Here is a 27,871-nt window from a genome sequence, read left to right on the forward strand (position 1 = left end):
GATATCTTTTTTTATCTTTTTCCTGATTGGAGTAAAATGTGAAGATATCTACCTTTCAAGAATCATATTCAATGACAATTTACAATCTGAGCATTGTAGCATCAAATATTAACAACAAAAGCTATTGCTATATACAGTACAAGGCGGCTTCTGAGATTTCAGCTGGCATAACCAGATGATTGTAGTTGTAGATGTTTTGATTATATGGACAAAGAGCATCATTATATGTAGATGGTGATGATATAGCAGATTATAGAGTTCGTGTGATATCTCTTTTTCCAGGTGTGGAATCTGGATACCAACAAGTCCTACCTGTTCCGGGTCCGAGCTGAGAACCGCTACGGTAAGTCGGACCCCTGCACAACGGAGGAGGTGGCCATCAAGGACCCCTTCGGCCTGCCTGGACCCCCAGAGAAGCCCACCATCGCTGAGTACTCCAAGACCTCCATGACTCTTACCTGGGAGCCCCCCAAGTACAATGGAGGGTCCCTCATCACTGGCTACTGGCTGGAGAAGAGGGAGAAAGGCACCTCCTACTGGGCGCGAGTCAACAAGGTTCCAGTCACCAAGAGAGGCACCAAGGGCTGGGAGTATCAGGTCAGCTGCCTTACCATACCTTACAGTACCTTACCTATTAGTACCTTACCATACCTTACAGTACCTTACCATACCTTACAGTACCTTACCATACCTTACAGTACCTTACCTTACAGTACCTTACCATATCTTACAGTACCTTACCTTACAGTACCTTACCATATCTTACAGTACCTTACCTTACAGTACCTTACCATACCTTTCAGTACCTTACCATACCTTTCAGTACCTTACCTTACGGTACCTTACCATATCTTACAGTACCTTACCTTACAGTACCTTACCATATCTTACAGTACCTTACCTTACAGTACCTTACCATACCTTTCAGTACCTTACCATACCTTACAGTACCTTACCATATCTTACAGTACCTTACCTTACAGTACCTTACCAGTTCAAATTTCAAAGTTCAAAGTGTACTTTATTGTCAATCGTACCATGCAACACATAATTACACAGAGGATCAAAATTGCGTTTATCCATACTCCAAATGTGCAAGTAATATTTGTAACAGACAACATATAACATGAAAATGCAAAAAGACAACAACAATAGACATAACAACACAACAAGACTAAGGATAGTCTTAATATACTCAAGAAGTCAAATGAGGTATGTTATTTAGGTAATAAGGTGCAGTACAAAGCTAGCAGCAAGAGGATACATATTGTAAAAATGTAAATATTGTGCAGTCAGTTGGTCTTTGTGGGTGTCGTGTTCATGTCGTGTTTGGTGAGTTTAGTAGTCTGATGGCCTTTGGAAAAAAGCTGCTCCTGAATCTGGTGGTATTGCACCGCATGCTGCGGTAGCGCTCGCCAGAAGGTAGGAGGGTGAACAGTTTGTGTGCTGGGTGGGTGTGGTCCTTGATGATATTAGTGGCTCTCTTGCGGCAGCGGACGGGTACAGGTCCTGGATGGATGGTTGTGCTGTTTTGGTGATCTTCTCTGCTGTCCTCACCACTCTTTGTAGGGTTTTCTGGTCAGCAGCAGAGCAGCTGCCATACCAGACTGAGAGGCTGCTGGTGAGAATGCTCTCAATAGCACCTATGTAGAAGGTGGTGAGGGCAGAAGGGTGGAGGTCAGCTCTCCTCATCCGGCGAAGGAAGTAGATGCGTTGCTGTGCCTTCTTTACTAGGGAGGTGGTGTTGATTGACCATGTCAGGTCGTCTGTAATGTGCACCCCCAGGAACTTGGTGCTCTTCTCAGACTCCGCTGCACTGCCATTGATGGCGAGTGGGATGTGTGTTGTGTGTTTCTTTCTGAAGTCCACAGTTATTTCTTTTGTCTTGTTTGATGTTGATGATGAAGTTGATGAGTTGATGTACCTCCTCTCTGTAGGCTGAGTCGTGGTCGTCACTGATGAGGCCCACAACTGTTGTGTCATCTGCAAACTTAATGAAGTGGTCTGAGTTGTATCTGGCACAACAGTCATGCGTCACCAGTGTGAACAGCAGAGGGGACAACACACATCCTTGGGGGACTCCAATGTTCAGAGTGATGGTCTCTGAGGAGTTTTTGCCAACTCTTACTGTCTGTGGTCTATCAGTAAGGAAGTCCAGGAGCCAGTTGCAGAGTGGGGTGCTGATGCCTATTTGCTGAGTTTATTTACCAGGTGTTGGAGGATGACTGTGTTGAAGGCGGAACTGAAGTCAATGAACAGAATCCGCACGTAACTGTTTTTGTTTTCCAGATGAGCCAGACATAGGTGGAGTGCTGTTGCTATGACATCATCAGTGAAGCGATTGGGATGGTATGCAAACTGGAATGGAAGTGTAGTGGGGAGACTGGATGGTATGTGGGCCTTGACCAATCTTTCAAGGCACTTCATCATGATGTACGTAAGTGCTATGGGTCGGTAGTCGTTCAGTGTTGAGGCTGGGGATTTCTTGGGTAGCGGTATGATGGTGGTGGCTTTGAAGCAAGCTGGTATGATGGCTTGGCTCAGAGAGGTGTTGTAGATATCCGTGATAACATCTGTAAGTTGGTCAGCACATTCTCTGAGCACACGCCCCGGTATGTTGTCAGGACCTGCAGCTTTTCTGGGGTTCACCTTGAGTAGGGTCTTCCGCACATCAGCAGGGTCCAGGTGAAGTGTTACATTGTCCGGGCAGGTCTGGGCTTTTGTTGGTGTGGTGGTGTTGTTTTCCTCAAACCAGCTGAAGAATGTGTTAAGTGTGTTGAGGAAGTCTGTGTTGTCCTCGCACGGTGGCCTGTAACCAGTGACTGACTGGATGCCTTGCCACAGGCGACTGGGGTCTTTTGTGTCTGTGAAGTGTAATTGGATTTTCTGTCCATAGGCACGCTTGGCTGTTCTCACGCCCCGGTTCAAGTTAGCCCTAGCAGCTCTGAGGGTGTCCTTGTCCCCGGACTTGAAGGCAGCGTTTCGTGCTCTCAGTAGTGCACGTACCTCCCTGGTGAACCAGGGTTTGTCATTGGCTCTTGTAGTGATGTTTTTGATGACGGTCACATCGTCCATGCATTTGTGTATATAGCCTGTCACAGACTCAGTATATTCCGTTAGGTTGACATGATGGTTGGTAGTGGCAGCCTCCCTAAAAACAGGCCAAACTGTGCATTCAAAACAGTCTTGGAGAGCTGAGGTTGCTCCTTCTGGCCATGCTCTGATCTGCTTCACAGATGACTTACTCCTGGTAAGAAGTGGTTTGTAAGATGGCATTAGCATAACAGAGAGATGGTCCGAGTTCCCCGGGTGGGGGTGGGGAACAGCTCTAGATGCCTGTTTAATGTTGGTGGATACCTGGTCAAGAATGTTCTCTCCCCTGGTCGCAAAGTTCACATGTTTGTGGTCATGTGGGAGTACTGTCTTCAATTTGGCCTGATTGAAATCACCAGCGATTATATAGACAGAGTCTGGATTAGAGTTCTGCATTGAGCTCACAGACTGATACAGTGTAGACGGTGCGTCCTTAGTTATCGCACTGGGTGGAATGTAAACAGCTGTGATGTAGATGGCTGTGAATTCTCTGGCCATGTAGAATGGTCGGCATTTAACTGTTAGAAATTCTATATCCGGAGAACAGTGACTTAAGACAATTTCGGTGTGAGTGCAGCAGTTGTTATTGATGAAAATACATACACCACCTCCCCGAGATTTTCCGCTGAGAGCATGGCTCCCGTCCGCCCGGAACGTTGCTAGTCCATCCACTTGGATGGCGTTGTCCGGAACGTTCTGATTAAGCCACGTCTCAGTGAGGATGATGGCGCTGCAGTCTCTCACCTTACTTTGCGTGGTTAGATCCAATCTGAGGTAGTCCATTTTGTTTTCCAGCGAGCGAACGTTGGATAGCAGGATAGAGGGAAGTGCAGGTCTGTAAGGGTTGGCTTTTAGCCTGGCGCTGATGCCCGCTCGAGTTCCGCGCTTGCTGGGTCTAGCACACCGCTTACGATGCCCGCTGGGTCTCGCAGAGCGCTTGCGCCGCTCCGGTGTCGGCCAGTGGTGGGAAGGGAGTCCGCTACCTCGCTGACCCCTGGGTCTTGCCTCTGTAGGATGCCTAGCTCCTCGAGTTCTTCGGGTTCCAAAGCCAGCGGAACTCCAGAAAGATGTTTTGAAATGTTGGAGTTTCGTAGTCCGAGTAATAAGGTTCTGTTGTAGACTATTTTCGTACACGACTGTGACGGTACAGACAACACATTTAACATAAAACGCACATCGCTATCGGGAGCTGGAGTGGCCGCTGCCGACAGGGCGCCGCAGGGCGACAGTACCTTATCATACTTTACCATACCTTACAGTACCTTACCATACCTTACAGTACCTTACCCTAGAGTACCATACCTTACCTTGCCTTACCATACCATACCTTACAGTATCTTGCCTTACATTACCTTACATTACCATACCTTACAGTACCTTACCTTACCTTACCATACCTTATACGGTATAGTACGGTATATGTTGGGTTTACGTTATATTATGCTATGCTATATTATGTTGTATGACATTAGATCATACCATTTGATTTTACAATATTATGGGATTAATTTGTATTTTTTCTAGAACCACTTATTGTAGACCAAGTACATTTAACAGTAGTACAGCAACCCAGTATATATGTATATAGCAGCGTACAATAGAGACTGGTCAGAGAGCTGGTCGTCAGTCTGAACCATCGTTAAACAGGTAGGCTGTTAAGTGATGAGTACGTGTATACCGTTTTTACTCTGACAACAGGAAGTGAAATATGGGTCCCCTGTCTCTATGTTCCAGGTGACTCGTCTGATCGAGGGAACAGAGTATGAGTTCAGAGTCGCAGCCAGCAACACTGCAGGAACTGGACCCTTCAGTGGACCCTCTGAGTCCGCCTTCGCTGTGGACCCCCTCAGTGAGTAAACTGCACCGGATCTCTAACAGAGTTAGTGTTCTTTAGAAAGCTGTAATATTCATAAGCTCCTCCTTCCTCCCCAGCTCCCCCCAGTATGCCGGCTGCTCCAGTGGTGGCGGACAAGAACAAACACAGTGTCACATTGGCATGGAAGCCTCCAGAGAAGGATGGTGGAAGCCCCATCAAGGGCTACATCATCCAGCTCCAGGATGAGGGCAGCTCAGACTGGATGAGGGTCAATGACCCGGACACCCTCCACCCTACGACAGAGTACACCGTCCCCAGTCTCAGGGAGCTCAAACGCTTCCGCTTCAGGATCATTGCCGTAAATGACATTGGAGAGTCTGACCCCAGCCCCAGGACCACAGAGGTCCTGGTGGAGGATGTTCATGGTAAGCTGCTGAAGCCTCTACCAGGAGGTTTTTCTCCATTTACTGTCCAGCGTAAATTGTTTTGATGCATCAAATCTATCTATTTATCATCCTGAATGAGAATGCGCAATTCTGATCATGTGATCTTCTTAAAACTCCACAGTGGAGCCAAAGCTCTTCCTGGACATGCTGGCGGATGACCTGCTCTGCATCAGAGCTGGAGATCCCGTCAGGATCCCTGTCATCATCAAGGGCCGCCCGGTTCCCAAGGTCACCTGGGACTTTGACGGCAAGGCCAAGACACACAAGAAGAACAAGCTGCACATACTTCCTGTGGACTCTGAGGTCAGCCCTGTCTTTTGATCTTCAGAAACTATATCCATGCACTTATATATGTGTATATGTATATATTTACAGGATATAGAAATGATGTACAGCAGTAAAACTGGAAGCAGTAAAATCGGTTTAACGGCGCTGTGTTGTTTTCAGATCGAGTCGACAGACACAACATCCACTGTCACCATCCCTGTGAGTCTGAGAAGTCACTCTGGACGCTTCACTGTCACTGCCAAGAACAAGTCCGGACAGAAACACATCAACGTCAGAGTCAACGTCCTCGGTATGTCTGAGTCGCAGTCAATGTGGAGTCAATACTGAGTCTACTATTTATTGGAATATTAGTGTAATATTAGTATAGTAGTAGTGTAATATTAGTGTAATATAACTAGATGACTGACTGACTGACTACTCTCTGCCTCCAGACGTTCCTGGAGCTCCTAAAGACCTGAGGGTGACAGACATCACCAAGGCGACCATGAGGCTAATCTGGAAGCTTCCAGACAATGACGGAGGAGAACGCATCAAGAGCTACTTCGTCGAGAAGAAGTGTGTGACGGACAAAGCCTGGACCAAGGTACCATTCCTCCATCCATCCCTCCGTCTATCCAACTGTACCATCCCTCTCTCAATCAGTCTAACCCCTGTTATGTCTCTTCCAGGTGAATGCAGCTTGTGCCAGTCAGGCCTTTGTGGTTCCCGGTCTCCTAGAGGGTCAGGACTATCTGTTCAGGGTCAGGGCAGAGAACCGACTTGGCTTCGGACCCTTCACTGTAACCAGCGAGCCCGCCAGGGCCAGAGACCCCATCTGTAAGTACTACGCAGTGCTACTGCTTCAATACTGAATTAATACAAAGTGTCTGGGAGTAGAATGCTGAAATACTGCAGTGATGCACACACATCCCATCTGTAAGTTGTGGGAGGTCTTCAAGCAGACAAGGGAAACATAAAGGTTAGAGCTCAAGGTCATGGACCCTAACCTTCCATGACCTTGAAAAGGTCTGTGACTTTTAAAAGGTCCCTGACCACCTCCCAGCCTGGAGAAGACAGTCAGAACACAATGAAGTCACTGTGTAGTGTGAGAGATGTTTCCTCACAACACCCTCCCTTTCCCACCCTGCAGACCCCCCCGACCCCCCCACCAAGGTGCAGGTCAACTTGGTGACCAAGACAACGGTGACCCTGACCTGGGAAGCCCCTAAGAACAATGGTGGCTCCCCGGTGAAGCACTACGTGATTGAGCGTCTCAGCTGGGACACCAGTGGCAAGGAGAAGGAGACCTGGAAGCAGTGCAACAAGAGGGAGGTGGAGGAGCTCTGCTTTGTAGTGGAGGACCTGAAGGAGGTCAGTCTGCCCTCCCTGTCCACGTCCACATCCTCGTCCCTCATGGTTCCTCTAGTCTAAAACATGTTGTGTGTGTGTGTGCGTTCCAGGGAGTGGAGTATGAGTTCAGGGTGAAGGCCGTGAACGCTGCAGGTCCCAGCAGACCTTCAGCCACCGCTGGTCCCATGGTAGTCCGAGACCAGACCTGTGAGTCACACACACACACACACACACACACACACACACACACACACACACACACACACACACACACACACACACACACAGTGTTTACCATTCAGATCCTTTGAATGTTCTGATTGGCTGGACACCTCCAATCATTTTAACTGTTTTCCTCTCTCTGTCTCCAGGTGCTCCCACCATCCAGCTGCGTGACTTCCTGGAGGGTGAGGATGGTTGTGACGTTAGCTTGGTGGCTAAGATAAGTGGCTGTCCATTCCCCAGCCTGGTTTGGCAGAAGGCCGATCTCACCAAGCCGGAGGAGAAAGCCGCCGTCCAGTATGACCAACACGTCAACAAGCTGGTCACCCAGGACAAGTGCACACTGCTGATCCAGCAGGCCAGGAGGGAGGACAGCGCCCTCTTCACCCTGACCGCTACCAACAGCCTGGGAAAGGTCTCTAAGGACATCAAATTGACCGTCCTGGGTAAGAAGTTCACTACTGATCTGAGCTTGGGGGATTGGGAAGGAGGGAGGGAGGAGACTGAACACCGTGGTTAGTCTGGCTGGGGTGGGTAGGGGGATTCAGACCGTTTGGGGGGTTTGTAAGTTTGTCTGGTTTGGGTGGTCAGGGGGGTAAGTGTGGTCTGGTTAGTCTGGTCAATATTTCAGTAGTGGACACAAGTAGCAAGTTGGTATCGACCTTCTTATCTGCGTCTGGAATTTCTAAAAACAGAAGTATCTCTTCAATCAGGATCTAGATTGGTATCTACTTGCAGTGTCTGTAATCTCTGTCCACCATTAAATCCAGAGGTCACATGGGTGGTTTTAACCAACCTGTCCTGCCCCCCCCTACAGGTTGCCCTGGACCCCCCATCGGACCGGTCAAACTGACGGAGGTGTTCGCAGAGAGAATCGGTCTGTCTTGGAACCCGCCGAAAGACGATGGTGGCTCCAAAATCACCAGCTACGTTATTGAAAAGCGTGAGGACAACAGGAAGTCCTGGGTGCACGTCTCCAACGACCCGAAGGAGTGTGCGTACGTGGTCACCAGGCTGACGGAGAACCATGAGTACGAGTTCAGGATCATGGCCCAGAACAAGTTTGGAGTCGGACCTCCGATCAGCAGCGAGCCCGAGAAGGCCCGAAACCTCTTCAGTAAGTCCGTCAGCCAATCACTGTCAGTGCTGCTGGGCAAAAGAAAAGATGCGAAGCATTGGAAATTAAAATTAGAATTATTGTTAACAATATTGTGGCTGTATCGAACTGTGAACCCTGTACCATGTATTGTACCAAACAGTGAGATGAGTTGATTCCCAAGTTGTGGTGGTTTGACCTGACGGTGCAGATAAGATAAGATAACACCTGGCTCTGCTGCATCCTTCAGCGGTTCCTGGTCAGTGCGAGAAGCCCACCATCACCGAGGTCTGCCTCGAGTCCATGACCGTCAACTGGGACGAGCCAGAGTACGACGGCGGCTCCTCCATCACCGGATACTTCATCGAGAAGAAGGAGACGACCGCCAAGCGCTGGGCCCGGGTCAACCGCGACCCAATCCGGGCGCTGCCTCTGGGCAACAACTGGGATGTGGGCAACCTACTGGAGGGGGCACTGTACCAGTTCAGGGTCATCGCCGTCAATGCAGCCGGCTGCGGTCTGCCCAGTGTGCCCTCTGACCCCGTGCTCTGCAGAGACCCCATCAGTAAGAGCCTCCACCCTCCACCACCCTGCACTACCCCCACTTCTGTAGACCCTCCCCTCTGCACCATCATGACTGCTGTAGCCCCTCCACATGAATGTCGCCTCTCTTTACTGTGTACTACAGTGTTCTACAGAGTACTACAGTGTACTACAGTGTACTACAGAGTACTGTACTAACTCTCTGTGTGTTTTCTGCTTAGAGCCCCCCGGCCCCCCCACCCCCAAGGTGACAGACTGGACTAAGTCCACAGTGGAGCTGGAGTGGATCCCCCCTGTGGTGGACGGAGGCTCAAAGGTCACTGGGTACTTTGTGGAGTACAAGGAGGTGAACCGAGAGGAGGAGGAGAAGAAGGCCCAGAGGAAGCTCCTCCTCAGCGAGGAGGAGGAGGAGAAGGAGGGAGAGGTGGAGGAGTGGGAGAAGGTAAGGCTCCAATACACCTCAACTACAGGGGCGACGTGAAAAGAATCTTCTTTTTTTCCTGTGATGAGTCAAAAGTTACGATCCATTACTTCCCAAACATGACAGATTCACTGTATCACTATTAGCTCTGCCCGCTCAGTGCTGCTACCCGTGATCAGGACTTGTGTGGCAACCAGTTGAATGCCTTTTTGTGTTAACTACGTTGTAAGCGGCAAGTTTATGTCACCCAACGGCCGTCGACTTGTGGTAAAGTCAATGCAACGCCTTGGTCTGACTGGATTGGTGTCTCACCTCCCGCAGGCCAAAGATAAGGAGATTAGAGGAACCAAGTTTGTGGTTGCGGAGCTGAAAGAGGGCAGCCTGTACCACTTCAGGGTCAGAGCCGTCAACGCGGCAGGAGTGGGAGAACCCGGACAAGTGTCAGAGATCATCGAAGTCAAAGACAGAACGAGTAAGACCATCTGCCTGTCTGCCTGTCTGCCTGTCTGCCTGTCTGTCTACATCCAAGCAAGGGAAACCTGCCAGAATCTCAAAAGCTGAGTTATTTCAGCGATACATACCTGTGTCTGTAGGCTAGTTGCTTCTCTCTGCACATCAATATGTATCTCAATACTGAACACAAAAAGAGGAAATTGGTATGCCCTTAACCTTTTTTGGTCTACATGTTCCTTCTGTGTTCCTCTGGTTTGAGTTGAGAAGCTAAGAAACTCATTTAACCTTGAAAGCAGTTAAGCCCTTAAGCATTTATACTGTAATCATGTGACCATGAATATTTTCCTCTCTCCTCTCTTCTTCTCCTTTTGTTTCCCTCATCCTCCCCCCTCCCCTCCTCCAGTTCCTCCTGAGATGGACCTGGATGCCTCTGTGAAGGAGAAGATTGTCATCCATGCCGGAGGCACCATTCGCATCATCGCCTACGTCTCGGGGAAACCAGCTCCTCAGATCACGTGGTGCCGTGATGACGCCGAGGTTCCCAAGGAGGCCGCAGTGGAAACCACAGGAATCTCCAACTCGCTGGTCATCAAGAACTGTAGGCGTCACCACCAGGGCATCTACACCCTGAGCGCGAAGAACGAGGGAGGAGAGAGGAAGAAAGCCGTGATTGTGGAAGTTCTGGGTGAGTTCTGGATGTTCAGTCAGGCTGGACTTCACAGGGCGTCTCAACTGTTAAGTTGTAAACGTTTTACAAATAAAAACATTATCTCTGATGTTCATCATTGTTTCATAGAGGGTTACATGACACAAAACTGTGTCCTTTTATATCTTTTGATCAGAGGTGGAAAATTCCAGGACCAGAAAATAAAAGTCCTCCGTCCTTGCACTGGACTTCAGTTGGACCTCTGGGTTGATTCTACTTAGTCAATCCACATGGTTTAACGGATGGAACATCTATTTTTCTCCTCTGATTTTAAAATCCCTTGCTCTGTCTTGAGAGTAAATCTTTATCTGAACGACAGCTCTAAATGCTCCTCTTTCCCCTGCTCCCTGTCCAGACGTTCCCGGCCCAGTCGGCCTTCCCTTCGCAGGGAAGAACCTGACCACGGACTCCTGCAAGCTGACCTGGTACTCCCCTGAGGATGATGGGGGTTCAGCCATCACCAACTACATAATTGAGAAGAGGGAGTCGGACCGGATGGGCTGGACCTCCGTCTCCTACACCGTGACCAGGAACAACGCCGTGGTCCAGGGCCTGATTGACGGGAAGGGATACTTCTTTAGGATTGCTGCTGAGAACATCATCGGCATGGGCCCGTTTATAGAGACAGACAAGATGGTGCTCATCAAGGACCCCATCTGTAAGTCCTACACCTCCCTGCTACATCCACACCATGCTCTGAGTCCTGCACCCACACAGGGCTCCACGTCTTACACCTCCCTGCTACACCCACACAGTGCTCTTAGTCCTACACCTCCCTGCTACATCCACACAGTGCTCTTAGTCCTACCTTAGTCCTACGACCTGTTTGCTACCCCCAGCCGCCCCTGAGCGTCCAGAGGACTTGGAGGTCACGGCCATCACCAAGGACTCCATCTCCGTCTCCTGGAGGCCCCCTAAGTACGACGGAGGTGCCGAAGTCACCGGCTACATCCTGGAGTCCCGTCTGATCGGGAAGGACAACTTCACTCGTATCGGAGGAGAAGATAAGCTGATGGACAGGAAGTTCACGCACGGCGGGCTAAAGGAAGGATCCAGCTACGAGTTCAGAGTGTCGGCTGTCAACCAGGTGGGGCAGGGGAAGCCGTCCTTCTGCACCAAACCCATCCAATGCAAAGAGGAGCTGGGTGAGTCGCCCTGAGGAAACTAAGGAAACAAGTGTGTTTTATATCAAACCTCGAAAAAATGTAGTTCTGTAATTTAGGAGGTTCAGGAGGAGGCTCAGCCTTGTGATTTTGTGGTACTTTCAAGGTCAGCAAGGCCTTAGAGTCTTGATGTCTAAAATTCAGTATTTCAAACAATAACTGTTAAATTTAAATTCACGAGGTATTCATTTCAACATAAACATTTTGTCAGATTTGAACCTAATATTGGGACTATTTGTCCACCAGTCAGTCTTAAATTTAGTTAAAAATGGTATTCTCCTGCATACACCATGTATTTAAACAGCTCAGAATATCATTGACGTTGTCGTTGTTAATAAGCATAAATATGTTAAAAGTGACATTGCTAAGAGTGTGTGTCTGCCCTTCATCAGAACCTCCGACTCTGGAACTGGACTTCAGAGATAAGATGATGGTGAAGGTGGGAGACACTTGCACGCTCCAGGGCCGCTACACCGGCAAGCCTGCTCCCTCCATCAGCTGGACCAAGAATGAGGTGGAGCTGAAAGCCGACGAGGAAATCAGCCTCCACCACAGCAGCCGACACCTGGCGCTCAACATCTCACAAGCCAAGAGGGAGCACAGCGGCTGCTACATCGTCAGCCTGGAGAACAGCGTGGGAACCCGCAAGGGCATCTGCAACGTCACCGTGGTTGGTGAGTCACAAAACCAGGTCCCTGGACATAGTTTGGGAGAAATGGATGGAATGGATGATAGATGGATAGATGGATGGGTAGGTGCATGGATGCATAGGTAATAGAGATCAGGGATCAGATGGGTGTAAGGTCTGTGTCTGTCCCGGCAGATCGCCCTCAGCCTCCCGAAGGTCCCGTGGTGTTTGACGAGGTCTACAGAAACCACATGGTGATCTCTTGGAACCCTCCTGTGGACGACGGAGGCTGCGCTATCTCCAACTACATCATAGAGAAGAGGGACACCAACAGGGACCTGTGGATGCCCGTCACTGCCTCCTGCACAAGGACTACGTGCAGGGTAACAACCAGGACCTCTAATATCAATATCAATCAGATTGAATTTCATATATTTGTGGAATATTCCTTTGGAGTTACTGGGTCTGAGTGTGTTTGTGCTGCTGCTCAGGTTCCCAAACTGATCGAGGGCCGTGAGTACATCATCAGGATAATGGCTCAGAACATCTACGGTGTCAGTGATCCTCTGCTGTCTGCTGAGACCAAAGCCAGGGATGTCTTCAGTAAGTCTGACCAGCGCTGCATGCTCGTCATCACTAGTTCAGACACGCTAACAATAGACATGCTGACATCGCTTCTGTCGGTTGTCAGAGGTCCCAGACGCTCCCAAGCAACCCCTGGTGAAGGAGGTTTACCACGACAGCGCACTGATCAGCTGGGAGCCTCCAGCTGACGGAGGAAAACCAATAAGTGGATACATCGTCGAGAGGAAGGAGACCATGGCCAACAGGTACACACACACACACACATCACTCAAATGACATACAGAATATACAGTAGGAAAACGTATAGCACAATTAATAAAAAAAATACTAAAAGTACTATTTCCTACATTTCCAATACAGTGGCACCTCGACTTACAACTGCATCTACTTACGACTAATCCAAGATACCAGCAGCGATAGTCACGAAAATTTGTATCGACTGGCGACCGACTGCTCCAAGATACGAGCGTGGAAATTTGCAGTTGGTGCGTTGGCGGCCAGTCAGCAGCCAGGCAGCAGTCAGTCAGCAGCCAGTCAGCAGTCAGTCAGCAGTCAGTCAGCAGCCAGTCAGCAGTCAGTCAGCAGCCAGTCAGCAGTCAGTCAGCGGGCGACCTACATGGTGTGTGCACGTAGTTCGTGGCTTATCGATATTTTTTTCATATTTACTGTGTTTGTGCTGTGTATTTTGTTTATTTTCACCCTTCATGATTTCCTAATTCATATGGGAAAATTGCTTCGAGATACGACTGTTTTAACATACGAATTACAAATTACAGTCGTAAGTCGAGGTACCACTGTATTTGCAATGAGTGCAAGCAGCAAAAGTCCCTGTAATGGGTCAAAAAAGGGCTTCACACACCTGGCCCTGAGTGAGAACTTCACTGCAGGACCTGAACAACCTGAACATAACAGCACAGTCCTGATGTGATCCAGTTACTGAACAGACTGGTCCTCTAGGACTATGGGTCAAAACAGCAAAAGACCACTTTTCTTTTCTAATATCTGACACATCTGATCTGGACATGGTGCTATTCTAGTGTTTATAGTAACTGTACCGTAGCAAGGCTGGTACCTGGTAGCAGTGTGAGCATCTCGATGTGACAAGCTGCTGTGTTATGGACCTGCAGGTGGATCCGCTGCAACAAGGAGCGTATCTACCCAAAGGTGGAGTACTGGGTTCCAGAGCTGCTGCAGGGCTGCGAATACGAGTTCCGAGTCAGTGCTGAGAATGTGGTGGGAGAGGGAGACCCCAGCCCCCCGTCCAAGCCAGCCTTTGCTAAGGACCCCATCGGTACATCCCCTCCTGGAACACCCACTCTCTGGAACATTATCTGAACATGCTGTGATGACGTTCTCAGTTATTTTCCAAATTCTGTGACAATATGGAGCCGGTGATTCAGTCTGAGCGGTGGTGTGATGTTCTGCTCTGTGATTGGCTGATAGTGATGTTCTGCTCTGTGATTGGCTGATAGTCCTCCCCGGGCCTCCCGTCAACCCCGAGGCCATCGACAGAACCAAGGAGTCGGTGACTCTGTCCTGGCAGCGGCCCAAAGACACCGGCAGAGGGAAGATCTTCGGCTATCTGCTGGAGTTCCAGAAGGCGGGAGAGGAAGAGTGGATCAAGGTGAGACTACGGTCATGAGCGTGGATTGAATATAAGTTCAATTTAAAGCTTACTTACTGTGATAGTCTCACAGTCTCGGTGCAGAATTTATGGGACCACAAATGTTTTTTAGTCAACTTTGTATTCCGTGGTTTGGTCTGATTCCCAAAGCGGTTCAGCAGAATGAACCGTTTGAGGTTTTGTGTGACCTGCTCAGGTGAACCAGACTCCAGACTCCTGTCAGGAAACCACCTTCAAGGTCATTAACCTGGAGGAAGGAGTCCTGTACCGTTTCAGGGTCCTGGCCGTCAACGCCGCAGGAGAATCCGAGCCGGCGTACGTTGAGGAACCTGTTCGAGCTCTGGACCGACTGGGTAAGTCCATTGCCATGGAAACCGGTTTCCAATATGGATACTGGTTCCCACCATCAGCAGGTCCTACAGCCAACATTTTTCACGAAAGTAGCAACCAACAACCATCTTTAAATTTAAGAATGTTCTAAAAAAAGTGCAACAAAAAAACTTAGGGATCACTATTAAGTGTATAGTGATTATATTTATATATCTATAGATAGATGGCCCTAAACTATTGTGAGGATTATTTTGATAATTTTTTGAGAATTGCTTGGAGTAGTATAAGACTAATCATTCAAGATAAGTAATGATCAAAAGTCATTCGCTGAGTGAAGGAGTCTCTGCCTGCAGGCAGGGGTTTAGGGAGTCTTTCTGGCACTAGGGCGCTGACATGGTGTGGCTTCTATTAAATTAGTTGGAACAGAAAGGTTCACTGAGGAAAGCTTAAATTAAAGAAGCTTTCTTCTTCTTCTTCTTCTTCTTCTTCTTCTTCTTCTTCTTTTTCTTGTTCTTTTTGTTCTTCTTGTTCTTGTTCTTGTTCTTCTTGTTCTCCTTCCTCTTCTTCTCTTTCTTATTAGTAGTACAGTAGTAGCCGTATTGTGATTATTAACTGCTAACTGCTGTCAACCCTGCAGAGCCTCCAGAGCTGCTGCTGGACGCTGCGATGTCCCGGGAGGTGAAGGCCATGGCAGGAAGCCACATCACTCTGATAGCCGGCATCAAGGGGATCCCCTTCCCCTCTGTGGTCTGGAAGAAGAACGAGGCAGAGGTTCCCACCAGGTCCGACATTGAGGTCAACCAGGCGGGAACCAAGCTGGAGATGAGGTTCTGTAACCGGGGCGACTGCGGAGACTACACCCTAACCGTGGAGAACCCAGCAGGGTCCAAAACCGTCACCTGCACCGTGCTGGTACTGGGTGAGTACCTGTCTGTCTGTCTGTCTGTCTGTCTGTCTGTCTAAAGGTATATCATGATAATAATGGAGGTGAAAACAGTGACTAACTTTTCATCTCGTCCTCCAGACAAGCCGGGTCCCATCCAGCACCTCCGGGTGACGGATGTGCACAGCGACTCGGCCTATCTGTCCTGGAAGGATCCCGAAGACAACGGCGGCGCTCGCATCACCAACTTTGTGGTGGAAAAGAAGGACGCTGCATCTACCCAGTGGGTTCCCGTCTGCTCGTCCTCTAAGAAGCGCAGCATGACGCTCAAACACCTGATGGAGGGGACGTCCTACCTGTTCCGGGTGGCAGCCGAGAACCAGTTTGGAAGGAGTGAATACGTGGAGACACCCAAGTCCATCAAGGCCATGAACCCCTTGTGTGAGTACCAGAACTCTGCCAGACACAGCTGTACTCTGATCAGCTTTTAGGATTATTCCAGTCTTCCAGGAAATTCACTAGCTGTAGCATTTGGATAGAGATGGTGTTGTTGGTTCTAAGTGTGTGTGTGCTACCCCCCCCCCCCCCCCCCCCAAGTCCCTCCCGGCCCCCCCAAAGATCTGCATCACGTCGATGTCGACAAGACTGAGGTCTGGCTCGTCTGGAACTGGCCTGACCGCAATGGAGGAAGTGACATCACTGGCTTCCTGGTGGAGTTCCAGGAGGAAGGAGAGAGAGACTGGGACGAGTGGAAGACCGTCAGCATTCCCGAAAGTCACGTGACTGGATTGGAGGAAGGGAAGACCTACCGTTTCCGAGTCAGGGCTGAGAACGCGATCGGCCTCAGCAGACCTGATACCACGCTCCCTGTTCTCTGCCAAGAGAAGCTGGGTGAGAAAGTCACATCATCAGCATATCTGATCATCTATGTAATCCAGTTTGTAGCGTAGACCTTTAGAACTTCACAACTAGTCTCAAAAAAGTTTTTCTAGATTGAGCCCAGTCCCAACCTTGTAAAATCAGCTGTATCTTTCTTTTTATATCTGAATATTTGTTCTCTTGGGTTAAGTATCAGTGCAATAACAAGTCTTTGATTGCATTCTCAGTGCCTCCAATAATGGAGGTGGACGTTAAGCTGACTGAAGGCATCATCGTGAAGGCCGGTACGACCATCAGGCTGCCAGCCATCATGAGAGGAATCCCAGTTCCCACCGCTAAGTGGTCTATCGAGGGAGAGGAGATCACCAGTGAGGGCAACGTCAAGATTGACACAGACAACTTCAGCACAGTGCTCAGCATCAACGAGTGCACCAGGAACCACAGTGGCAGCTACCTGCTCACTGTGTCCAATCCGGCAGGAACCAAATCAGCAGCCCTTAACGTCACCGTCCTGGATGTTCCCGCCGCTCCTATTGGACCCGTCAACATCCTGGAAGTCACTCCCGACTCCATGCTGATCGAGTGGCGCCCTCCCAAGGACGACGGCGGCAGTCCGGTCACCAACTACATTATAGAGAAGAGGGAGTCCAGCAAGGAGACATGGGGCGGCGTCAGCTCCGGCAGCATTGCCACCCAACTTAAGATCTCCCGCCTGCAGCAGGGAGTGGAGTATGTGGTGCGGATCCGAGCTGAGAACAAGATGGGCGTGGGTGCTCCTCTGGAGAGCAAACCTACTGTCGCTCAACATTCGTTTGAGCCACCAGGCCACCCTGGCAAGCCACAGACCTCAGACATCACAGAGGACGCTGTCACCGTGGGGTGGACCATGCCACTGTTCGATGGTGGAAGCCAGATCATGGGATACATCATTGAGCGTAGACACAAAGGAGGAAAGTGGATCCGTGTGAACAAGATCCCCTGCAAGGACCTGAGGTACAGAGTCCTTGGCCTGTTTGAAGGCAACGACTATGAGTTTAGAGTCTTTGCTGAGAATATTGCTGGATTCAGTGGACCGTCTCCCATCTCTGACCCCTGCAAGCCCTGCAGGCCCATCACTGTGCCAAGCCCACCAGTTAACCCTAAAGTGAAGGACTACAGCAAGACCACCACTGACCTGGTATGGACCAAACCCAACAAAGATGGAGGAAGCCCCATCCTGGGATACATAGTAGAGATGAAGAAAGCTGAGGAGGAGTGGAAAAAGGTTAACCTGGATGACTTCATCAAGCAATGTGCCTACAGGGTGAAGAACCTGGAGGAGGGAGTCCAGTACAGGTTCCGTGTGCGGGCCTCCAACATGATTGGAGATGGAGAACCACGGGAAATCCCAGAATCCATCACCACTCAGGACATCCTCATTCCTCCCGAGATCGAGATGGATGCCACCTGCCGTGAGCGTCTCACTGTGCGCGTCGGACACAACATCAATGTGACCGGCTACATCAAGGCTCGCCCAGACCCAGAGGTGCTGTGGTCCAAGGGAGAGACCATTTTGGAAAACAGCAAGCAGGTCACCATCAGCCAGAACCTCCCCCTGGTCCACCTGAAGATCAAAGAGGCCACCAGGGACGACCACGGCCAGTACACCCTGAAGGCTTCCAATGAGAGCGGGGAGGCTTCCTGCACCATCACAGTAAACGTTCTGGATCGACCTGGGCACTGCCAGAACCTGCACCTGACCTACGCCACCAAAGGCTCCTGCATGGTCAACTGGGAAGCTCCAAAAGACAATGGCGGCTCTGAAATCACTAACTACATCGTGGAATGTCGTGAGCCTAGTGTCAGCATGTGGTCCATGATCTCCTCCAACTGCACCAACCGCATGATCAAAGCCAAGTTGATGGAGGGGCATGAGTATCTATTTAGGGTCTGCGCTGAGAACAAGATGGGTCCAGGACCCTCCATGGAGACCAAGACCCCGCTGCTGGCCATTGACCCCATCGAGAAGCCTGGAGAGCCTGAGAACTTTAGGGCTACCGACATCGGTAAGAACCACGTGTATCTGAGGTGGAGGAAACCCGACTTTGATGGGGGAAGCCCCAACATCTCCTACAACCTGGAGTGCAAAGTCAAGGATGCAGAGGAGTGGGAGAAGCTCCCCAGCACAACGCTCACTAATACCTTCTTCATGGCTGACAAACTCACAGAGAACCAGACGTATACTTTCAGGTCTGTTAAAATGAATTATTATTAATTATTATGAATATGTATCTGTTATAAACTAATTCAAAAGTGTTTAAAGGGCCATATAAATCAACTTGACTTGATTCATCTGAAGTGAATTAACTCCTGATGTTTGATGTATTCAGGGTGCAGACGGTGAACGAGGGTGGGGAGAGCGCCTGGGTGAAGCTGCCTGATTTGGTGGTGAAAGAGGAGATCCAGAAGCCTGTGATCGACCTGAAGCTGGCTGGAATGGTGACGGTGAAGGCCGGAGAGTCAGTCAGAATCGAGGCTGGCCTGCGAGGAAAGCCTCAGCCTGAGGTCAAATGGGTGAAAGACAAAGCCACCGGAGACAACCCCAGGATCAGCTACGAGACCGGGGCAGATTACTCCAAGTTCCTGCTCACCAAATCCAAACGCACCGACACCGGAAAATATGTCATCACTGCCACCAACTCGGCTGGCACCTTCACAGCGTACGCCAACGTTAATGTGCTGGACATCCCGGGACCTGTGAAGAACCTCAGAGTTACCGGCGTTGGGGCAGATAAGTGCAGGGTGGTGTGGGACTCCCCGGAGGACGACGGAGGCTGTGAGGTGGACAGCTACATCCTGGAAAAGTGTGAGACCAGAAGAATGGTCTGGTCCACCTACTCTGCCTCTGTAGTCACACCATACTGCAACGTCATCCGTCTGGTGGAAGGTAACGAGTACATCTTCAGAGTCAAAGCTGAGAACAAGATGGGAACTGGACCTGCCATGGAGAGCAAACCAGTTACTGTCAAAACCCAGTTCAACAAACCAGGACCTCCTGAAGCTCCAGAAGTCACAAAGGTAGGACGCTCTGTTAAGAAGGAAGTTCTGCTAGGTAGGAGAGAAGTTAAACTAGAAAGGTAGCTAAGATAGGAAGAAAATTCTTCCTATCTTCTTCCTAATATTGACAATAAATCATTTTTTTTCTGACACTTGTTTACTCGTGGTCTTGAAGGTTGGTAAAGAGGAAATGACTGTGGTCTGGGCTCCTCCTGAGAACGATGGAGGAAAGTCCATCACCGGCTACATCCTGGAGAGGAAGGAGAAGAGGGCGGTACGCTGGGTGCCCTGCACGAAGAGCGCCATCTCTGAGAGGCGCATGAAGGTGACCAACCTCATCCCCAACCACGAGTACCAGTTCAGGGTGAAGGCAGAGAACGAGGTGGGGCTTGGAGAGCCCAGCAAGGCCTGCAGACCCGTAGCAGCTAAAGACCCCATTGGTGAGTCCACTGCTGTGCAGAACTGGACAACTTCACACAACACTGTAGTCAAAAACGAATGAGGGCAAGATGATCAGACCTACAATATTAAATATTTTGGATAAAGTTAAACAGTTCAATGTGATGACTCACAGCTAGATTCTGTAAAATCGTAAGCAGATAATGTCTTTGATTAAATTTGGTTATCATGATAAGAATCATACCACATCTCTCGGCACAATGTGATATCAGAGTCTCTCCTCCTCTCCCCGCTGCTTGCAGAGCCCCCTGGGCCCCCCGCAGGCCTAAAGGTGGCCGACAGCACCAAAACCTCCATCACCCTCGGGTGGAGCAAGCCAGTGTACGACGGCGGTGCCCCCATCATCAACTACAGCCTGGACATGAGGCTGAAGAGCGAGGCGGACCCTGAGAAGCCCAGCGAGGGCTGGAAGAGGATTGACACGCATGGCCCCCTGGTGCTCACCGAGTTCACCATCGGCCAGCTGGACGACAAGCAGGAGTACGACTTCAAGGTTTCAGCCCAGAACCAGGTGGGCTGGGGCCGCCACGCCTACCTGAAGGAGGCCGTCTCCCCGAAGGAGATCCTGGGTAAGACCAGAGTCCACCGCCTCAGCCCACAGCTCTTATATTGCCTATAGTTTACTCTCTAGGTCTTATACAAAACAGAGCCTTAGGCAAAAGCTCAGTAAGGTTTTAGCGCCATCTTCATCATCGTGCTGCAGAGGGACAGCTGACCAGAAACCAGTTAAATCTGGAAACATGTTCAATGTCCTTGAACATGTTTAATTAATGAGCCATCATTAATTATTAATCATTTAAATCATTTATTACACTATTTTCAGTATTTGAAAATAATTTGAATGTAATTACCAAATTTAAATGAGTTAAAAGTACATTAATCACTTTACAAATATACTCAAAAGTGTGAGTAGATTCCGTGGAATGGAACACAGTGACCTTTCTAAAGTGAGTGTACAGATGTGTACAAGTGTAACGCTGGCACGCTGGTGTGTTGGATGCACAGAGGCTCCAGAGATCGAGCTGGACGCCAGTCTGAGGAAGGGCCTTGCCGTGCGAGCCGGGTGTCCCATCAGGCTGTTCGCCGTCATCCGAGGCCGACCGGCGCCCAGGGTGACCTGGAAGCGTATTGGGGTAGACAACGTGATTCGCAGAGGTCACGTGGATCAGGTGGACACTATGTCGTTCTTGGTCATCCCTGAGAGCACCAGAGAGGATTCTGGAAGATACTCCCTGACCCTGTCCAACTCTGCAGGAGAGAAGGCTGTGTTTGTCCGAGTTAAAGTCCTGGGTGAGTCAGAGAAACCTTGAGGTTGCAAAGAACAAAATTGCCTTGTGTTTTGTTCATTTATCACAATTGTTGAAACAACTTGTATTTTTTTACATTTTTATATTTTTTTACAAATATTGATTTAGTTAATGCAATGCGTCTTCTCTCTGCAACAGACACTCCTGGTCCTGTTGGAGGTCTGGAAGCCACAGACATCACCAAGACCAGCGCTCAGCTCTCATGGCTCCCCCCAGAGAACGACGGCGGCTGCCAGATCCTCAACTACATTGTGGAGAAACGCGAGGTAGACAGAAAGACCTGGACTAAGTGCATCGATGACCTGAGGAAGACCAGCTTCAAGGTCACCAACATGGCGCCCGGCGTTGAATACTACTTCAGGGTCATGGCCTGTAACAAGTATGGCATCGGAGTCCCCCAGGACTCTCCAAAGTCCTACCTGGCTGTCGACCCCATCAGTGAGTGTCCAGCCCCTTTCCGATCCATTCCTCGCTTTAGTCTAAGAGCGTTACAGCAGAATGATTGACATAGAACCCATTTTCACAAGTAGAAACATCTAATATCTTACAGGGAATTACTTTTCTTTTATATCTCATGATGTGATGATGATCTCTGTTTTAAGTGGATCTTGTACCGGATTTTGTATTCGTGACATCCTGTTTTAGCCTGTTTAAACACCAGACTGTTTGTTGACTGTGCATGTTCAAATGCTTCTGTGCGTGTTTCCAGGCGAGCCCGACCCTCCTAAGAAGATGGACGTCCTCGACATCACTAAGAACAGTGCCACGCTTGGTTGGCTGAAGCCTCTAAGAGATGGAGGAGCCAAGATCAACGGCTACGTGGTGGACTACCAGGAGGACGGAGCGCCGGAGGACAAGTGGACTCCGTACTCGGTGGTGAAGGACCTGAGCATCGTGGTGGTCGGGCTCAAGGAGGGAACCAAGTACAGGTTTAGGGTTGCTGCCAGGAACTCTGTTGGTGTCAGCTTGGCCCGAGAGGCGGAGGGTGTGTTCGAGGTCAAGGAGCAGCTCAGTGAGTTCACTTCACTACTACCGAATGTTACTGATGTGGTAACTGAGTGGTTTATAAAGCAATATTGGAGCACTAAACCTAAGCTCTTTTGCAGAGAAATTCCTCAACTAATTCAGACCGGACTATGTCAGTGTTTCTAATTCTTTGTTTTTACCCCCAGTGGCTCCAAAGATCATGATGCCAGACATTGTGACAGTGCGTGCTGGGTCCAAGATGGTGGTGGAGGCCGTTGTGGCCGGAAAACCTGCTCCCTTCTGCAAGTGGAAGCAGGGCAACGAGGACATTCTGACCTCAGACCGTCTATCCGTCATCAAAACGCTGACCACGTGCACGCTGATTATTAAGAACGTGACGAGGGCAGACAGCGGCTACTACAGCATGTCGGTGGAAAACAGCACGGCCAGGGTCAACCAGATCCTCAGAGTCATCGTCATGGGTCAGTGGGACTTTTCCCTCCCTCATTTGTACCGGATTGTCAGCAAAGACTTCAGTCAGTACCAGTAATCTCAAATTCTATATTTCATGTTCCCTGAAGACATTCCAGGTCCTCCTGAAGCTCCACTGGAAATCACAGAGCTAGACATCGACGCCTGCACCCTGCTGTGGAACTCTCCCCAGGAAGACGGAGGCAGCAACATCACCAACTACATTGTGGAGAAGTGTGACGTGAGCCAGGGTGACTGGGTCACTGTCACCACCTCCTGCACAAAGCCCAGCTTAAGGGTGACCAAGCTCACGCAAGGGAAGGAATATGGCTTCCGTGTTCGGGCTGAGAACAGGTTTGGAATCTCACAGCCCATCTACTCCGAGAGGATGGTTGCCAGATATGCCTTTGGTGAGTCAATAGTTTATCTAGAATTGATTGTAAAATTGAAATAAACATGCAATATATTGTTTTTTTCTATCCAACACAGATCTTGTATCAGATTATTGTATTGAGTATGTTCCCGTATCAAGTCATACATCTCAATGGATCAAACTGCACAAATGTTCCCATGCGCAACACTCCGCTCCCCACAATCATCACAACCATACTGACTGACTTTTCCCCATCTAACCCCCCAGAGCCCCCTAGTGAGCCCATAAACCTCCAGATTAACAAAATCAACAAGGACTATGTGGTGGTGTCATGGGAGCGGCCCAGCAATGATGGCGGCAGCCCCATCACAGGCTACTGTGTGGAGCGCAAGGATAGGAACAGCCTGCTGTGGATCAAGGCCAACGAGTCAGTGGTGAAAGCCACGCAGTACACCTGCTCCGGCTTGATCGAAGGTCTGGAGTACACCTTCAGAGTGTCTGCCATCAACATGGCCGGACAGGGAAAGCCCTGCAAGCAGACAGACTTTATAACTGCCAGGACTGCAGTTGGTACGAACCTGTTTTTCTCTCTGTCTATTTGTTTGTGTGCGTGTGTGTGTGTGTGTGTGTGTATATATATATATATATATATATATATATATATATATATATATATATATATAAATAAAATAATATTTAAATATAAATTTATAAAAGGGTCTAGACCCTTTTATACATTTAAAGTTATCACTCAGAACTACACCTAATATCTCAAGTACTACTGCTGCTCTTTCCAGAATCTCCGGGAAAACCAGAGCCCATGGATGTGACCAAAAATTCTGTGTCACTGGTCTGGAGCCGGCCCAAACATGATGGAGGCAGCAAGCTGATTGGCTACTATATGGAGTACACCAAGTTACCTGAGGACAAGTGGACTCGCTGCAATGCCAACTGCATGAACATCCAGACTGAGGACTATGTGGTGACTGGGCTGGAGGAGGGACAGCAGTACCAGTTCAGAGTCATCGCCAAGACCGCCATCAACATGAGCCTGCCGTCCGAACTGTCCGACCCCATTCCCGTCATCGCAGAGAATGGTAAGCTGTCACAAGCAGCTTGAATAAAGAAGTTCAGGAAGCCAGATGACCAGGCAACTCAACACACTCTACCCACTTCACATCTTCTACAGAACATCACAAAGTCCTAATTTCTTAACAGTACTATCCCAGTAGTTGTTTCTAGCTGGTAATATCACCCTGTAGCGCTGGTATCCAGTATTAACTGTCCTGTCTGCTGTGTAGTGCAACCCCGAGTGGACCTGGGCATTGACATGAAGAACATGATCGTGGTGAAGGCAGGAGATAACGTGTTGCTCAATGCTGAGGTGTTCGGGAAGCCTCTGCCCAAGGTGAGCTGGAAGAGGGATGGAGCTCCTCTGTTGCTTGCTGAAGGCATGAAGATGAGCCAGAAGAAACACCTTCACCTGCTGGAGCTCTACTCTGTCACCAGAAAGGAGTCTGGAGACTACACCATCGTTGCTGAGAACATCAATGGCTCCAAGTATGGCACCATCAAGGTCAAAGTACTGGGTAAGTCCTGCAGACACCTTCCAGCAAGGCATGGCGACCACTGAGGCTGAGAAAAACTCATGCATACTTCAAGTACAAACATGTAACAGTCTGAACTAAAAGTTCTATACTCAACATTGCACCTCCTCCCAGACAAGCCGGGCCGCCCAGCCTCGGTGAAGATCAGCAAGGTGTTTGCGGACCGTGTGAAGCTGAGGTGGGAGCCCCCTCTGGCTGATGGAGGCTCTGAGGTCACCAACTACATCATCGACAAGCGGGAGACAAGCCGCGCCAACTGGGCGCTGGTCAGCTCCAATATCCACGGCCACTTCACCGACTGCACCGTGGAGAAGCTCATTGAGGGCCACGAGTACCAGTTTAGAGTGAGCGCCGAGAACCAGTATGGAGTGGGAGACCCCACCATGACCGACCCTGTCATGGTCAAGAACCCATACGGTAAAGGACTTCAAGAACCACAGGGAATATAACACAACATCTGGTAGATTCTGTGTTAGAGAGTCAAGTAAACTGTGTAATTAAGTACGAGAGCAGAACTACAGTTTTATAGTAAAAACGTATTTTTCTGAATTTATATTTGTAGTTGAGATCTTTAATCTGAAGACCTGTGTTTGAGAATGTAAAGAAGCACTGAACGACTACTGACATCCCCCCCTCTTTCTCTCTCTCTCCAGATGTTCCTGGTCCCTGTGACCCTCCTGTCATCACCAACATCACTAGTAACTCCATGACAGTCAGCTGGAAAGCTCCGGCTAACGATGGCAAGGCAACCATCTTGGGCTACATGGTGGAGAAGCGAGAGGCCACGGAGCTGACATGGGCCAAGGTGAACCGCCGGCCTGTCATCGACCGCACCATCAAGGCCGCTCAGCTGAGTGAGGGCTCAGAGTATGAGTTCCGAGTTATCGCCATGAACAAGGCTGGACTGGGAAAACCCAGCGATGCCTCCAACGCCGCTTTGGCCATGGACCCTGTGTGTAAGTTACTACATCTTTAAATACTGAATTTCTACAGCTTTGAATACTGAATTTCTACACCTTTAAATACTTTTAAAGACCTATCTACATTTTAACATATGTGCTATGACATACTCCTCCTCTCAGACCCCCCTGGCCCCCCTGCCTTCCCTAAGGTGGTTGATTCCACTAGGAGCTCCATTAGTCTGACCTGGACCAAACCAGCATACGATGGGGGTTGTGAGATCATTGGCTACCTGGTGGAGTGTAAGCGAGCCGAGGCTGAGGATTGGACCAAGTGTAATGTTCCCAAGAAGCTCCAGGCCACACGTTTTCTGGTAACAGCCCTGATGGACAGCACCGAGTACCAGTTCAGAGTCACTGCTGTCAACAAGATCGGATACAGTGAGCCAAGCGACATTCCAGGAAATCACATGGCTAAAGACATCCTCAGTAAGTTTTAAGTCTATAAAACTCACAACAGCACGCAGCAAGAGCGAAAAATAGATAGAATGGATGGATGGAATGGATAGAAAAAGCAACTTCACAGAAATATCTGTCAAGAAATACCTGTGTATCGATAAGTATCATATTACAGTATTCATACTAATCATATTTTTACGTGGTATCAGACAAAGTGTTTTTAGCTGCAGGTTCTGTGCTTCAGTCTGCGTATTCAAACAAGCGTTTCCTCTGCAATCCAGTTGCTCCAGAGGCCGAGCTTGACGCCGACCTCCGCAAGGCTCTGGTTCTGAGAGCCGGAGTCACAATGAGGCTCTACGTCCCTCTGAGGGGAAGACCAGCTCCCAAAGTCACCTGGACCAAGGTGGACGCCAACCTGAAGGAGAGGCGGGGCCTGCTCATCAAGACGTCTGACTGGGACACACTGCTGATGGTTGAAGACATCAACAGATATGATGCAGGGAAGTACGTCCTGTCACTGGAGAACAGCAGTGGCTCCAAGAGTTACACCATCATCCTTAAGGTGCTCGGTAAGTTAAGCCAACTTTATTTGTATTTGATAACAGCCCATCATAATACACCAGTTACATCATTTTACAATTGGCTTATGTATGTTTTGATTTGTAGGGTTTGTGCAGTGGAATATATTTCACACACCAGATTATAAAGCATAAACAAGATACATCTGCTGAAGCATCTGAAAGCAGAAAACCAGACCATCCCATAGTGGCAGGAGTTAAACCGACATGTTTCTCTCCCAGATACCCCGGGACCGCCAATCAACCTGATTGTCAAGGAAACCTCCAGAAGTCATGCCAGCATCAGCTGGGAGGCTCCTCTGATAGATGGAGGAGGTCCTGTCAAGAGCTATGTCGTGGAGAAGCGCCTGGCGGAGAGGAAGGCCTGGACCTGCGTCTCCACTGAGTGTCACAAGACGTCCTTCAGGATCACCAACCTGGAGGGGGGGCAGGCCTACTGCTTCAGAGTTCTGGCCGAGAACGCTTACGGTATCGGAGAGGGCTGTGAGACCGCCGGCATAGTCAGAGCCTCTGGTAAGTCCAGGAAGTTAGGAATGTGTTTGTTTTGACTCAAAGTATGCAAATTGAAATATTTGCATTTGAATACAAAGTGTTAAATAAGTATATTCTTTAATATAATTAACAAATGGACATGGGAAGTCCGTATTAGCACATCTCTGAAGCGAACCAGGGTTTATTGCACATGAAATAAATGTCATCCTGACCTCCTTCCTGTGCTCAGAACAACCAGGCCCAGTGACAGACTTCAAACCACAGAAGATCACCAAGGACTCAGTAACTCTGGGCTGGAAGAAGCCCATTAGTGATGGCGGCAGCCATGTCAGCGCCTACATCCTGGAACAGAGCGAGGGAGGGGAGAAGTGGAAGCAGTTGATGAAGGGGAAGAACACCTCCTACACTATGGGCGAGCTGACAGAGGGCAAAGAGTACATCTTCCAAGTCAAAGCTCTGAACGAGTCTGGAGAAGGCCCGCCCACTGAGCTGACCGTCCTGGCTAAGGACCAGATTGGTACGATGTTTGGCATGCATAATAACTGCATAATCTGTCCAATGGAAGTCAGATAGGAGGTGTCCTTAATGGATGATTTGGATTATTGAGTCACAACACAACTCAGACATGTGCTTTGGTTCTGTATTTGTTCACTTTGTGAGATTTAGAAAGTAAAGCTTACGTTGATTCCTGATTTGTCTTGTAGATAGAATTAAACAGT

General features: G+C 49.3%; 1 protein-coding gene across 1 annotated transcript in view; it reads left to right on the top strand.

The window, feature by feature from the left end:
* Window positions 1-27,871, top strand: part of ttn.2 (titin, tandem duplicate 2) — a 211,128-nt gene that overhangs the window by 127,738 nt on the left and 55,519 nt on the right. Inside the window, exons 150-194 of the mRNA XM_080018974.1 lie at window positions 283-597; window positions 4,828-4,942; window positions 5,026-5,334; window positions 5,477-5,658; window positions 5,803-5,932; window positions 6,075-6,226; window positions 6,312-6,459; window positions 6,773-6,993; window positions 7,083-7,179; window positions 7,344-7,640; window positions 8,012-8,311; window positions 8,541-8,855; window positions 9,055-9,275; window positions 9,576-9,726; window positions 10,111-10,392; window positions 10,769-11,071; window positions 11,253-11,558; window positions 11,969-12,250; window positions 12,400-12,587; window positions 12,696-12,807; window positions 12,896-13,034; window positions 13,917-14,080; window positions 14,262-14,413; window positions 14,610-14,766; window positions 15,381-15,662; window positions 15,768-16,067; window positions 16,224-16,517; window positions 16,733-18,734; window positions 18,875-19,562; window positions 19,717-19,981; window positions 20,243-20,569; window positions 21,006-21,290; window positions 21,446-21,745; window positions 22,017-22,319; window positions 22,480-22,755; window positions 22,855-23,154; window positions 23,385-23,687; window positions 23,915-24,214; window positions 24,419-24,706; window positions 24,839-25,141; window positions 25,378-25,680; window positions 25,807-26,112; window positions 26,364-26,651; window positions 26,883-27,173; window positions 27,382-27,669. Coding sequence (XP_079875100.1) covers window positions 283-597; window positions 4,828-4,942; window positions 5,026-5,334; window positions 5,477-5,658; window positions 5,803-5,932; window positions 6,075-6,226; window positions 6,312-6,459; window positions 6,773-6,993; window positions 7,083-7,179; window positions 7,344-7,640; window positions 8,012-8,311; window positions 8,541-8,855; window positions 9,055-9,275; window positions 9,576-9,726; window positions 10,111-10,392; window positions 10,769-11,071; window positions 11,253-11,558; window positions 11,969-12,250; window positions 12,400-12,587; window positions 12,696-12,807; window positions 12,896-13,034; window positions 13,917-14,080; window positions 14,262-14,413; window positions 14,610-14,766; window positions 15,381-15,662; window positions 15,768-16,067; window positions 16,224-16,517; window positions 16,733-18,734; window positions 18,875-19,562; window positions 19,717-19,981; window positions 20,243-20,569; window positions 21,006-21,290; window positions 21,446-21,745; window positions 22,017-22,319; window positions 22,480-22,755; window positions 22,855-23,154; window positions 23,385-23,687; window positions 23,915-24,214; window positions 24,419-24,706; window positions 24,839-25,141; window positions 25,378-25,680; window positions 25,807-26,112; window positions 26,364-26,651; window positions 26,883-27,173; window positions 27,382-27,669 — 13,330 coding nt within the window. The remainder of the gene's footprint in view (window positions 1-282; window positions 598-4,827; window positions 4,943-5,025; window positions 5,335-5,476; window positions 5,659-5,802; window positions 5,933-6,074; window positions 6,227-6,311; window positions 6,460-6,772; window positions 6,994-7,082; window positions 7,180-7,343; window positions 7,641-8,011; window positions 8,312-8,540; window positions 8,856-9,054; window positions 9,276-9,575; window positions 9,727-10,110; window positions 10,393-10,768; window positions 11,072-11,252; window positions 11,559-11,968; window positions 12,251-12,399; window positions 12,588-12,695; window positions 12,808-12,895; window positions 13,035-13,916; window positions 14,081-14,261; window positions 14,414-14,609; window positions 14,767-15,380; window positions 15,663-15,767; window positions 16,068-16,223; window positions 16,518-16,732; window positions 18,735-18,874; window positions 19,563-19,716; window positions 19,982-20,242; window positions 20,570-21,005; window positions 21,291-21,445; window positions 21,746-22,016; window positions 22,320-22,479; window positions 22,756-22,854; window positions 23,155-23,384; window positions 23,688-23,914; window positions 24,215-24,418; window positions 24,707-24,838; window positions 25,142-25,377; window positions 25,681-25,806; window positions 26,113-26,363; window positions 26,652-26,882; window positions 27,174-27,381; window positions 27,670-27,871) is intronic.

Source organism: Zeus faber (genome assembly GCF_960531495.2).
Source record: "Zeus faber genome assembly, chromosome: 18".
Taxonomy (NCBI): Eukaryota; Metazoa; Chordata; class Actinopteri; order Zeiformes; family Zeidae; genus Zeus; species Zeus faber.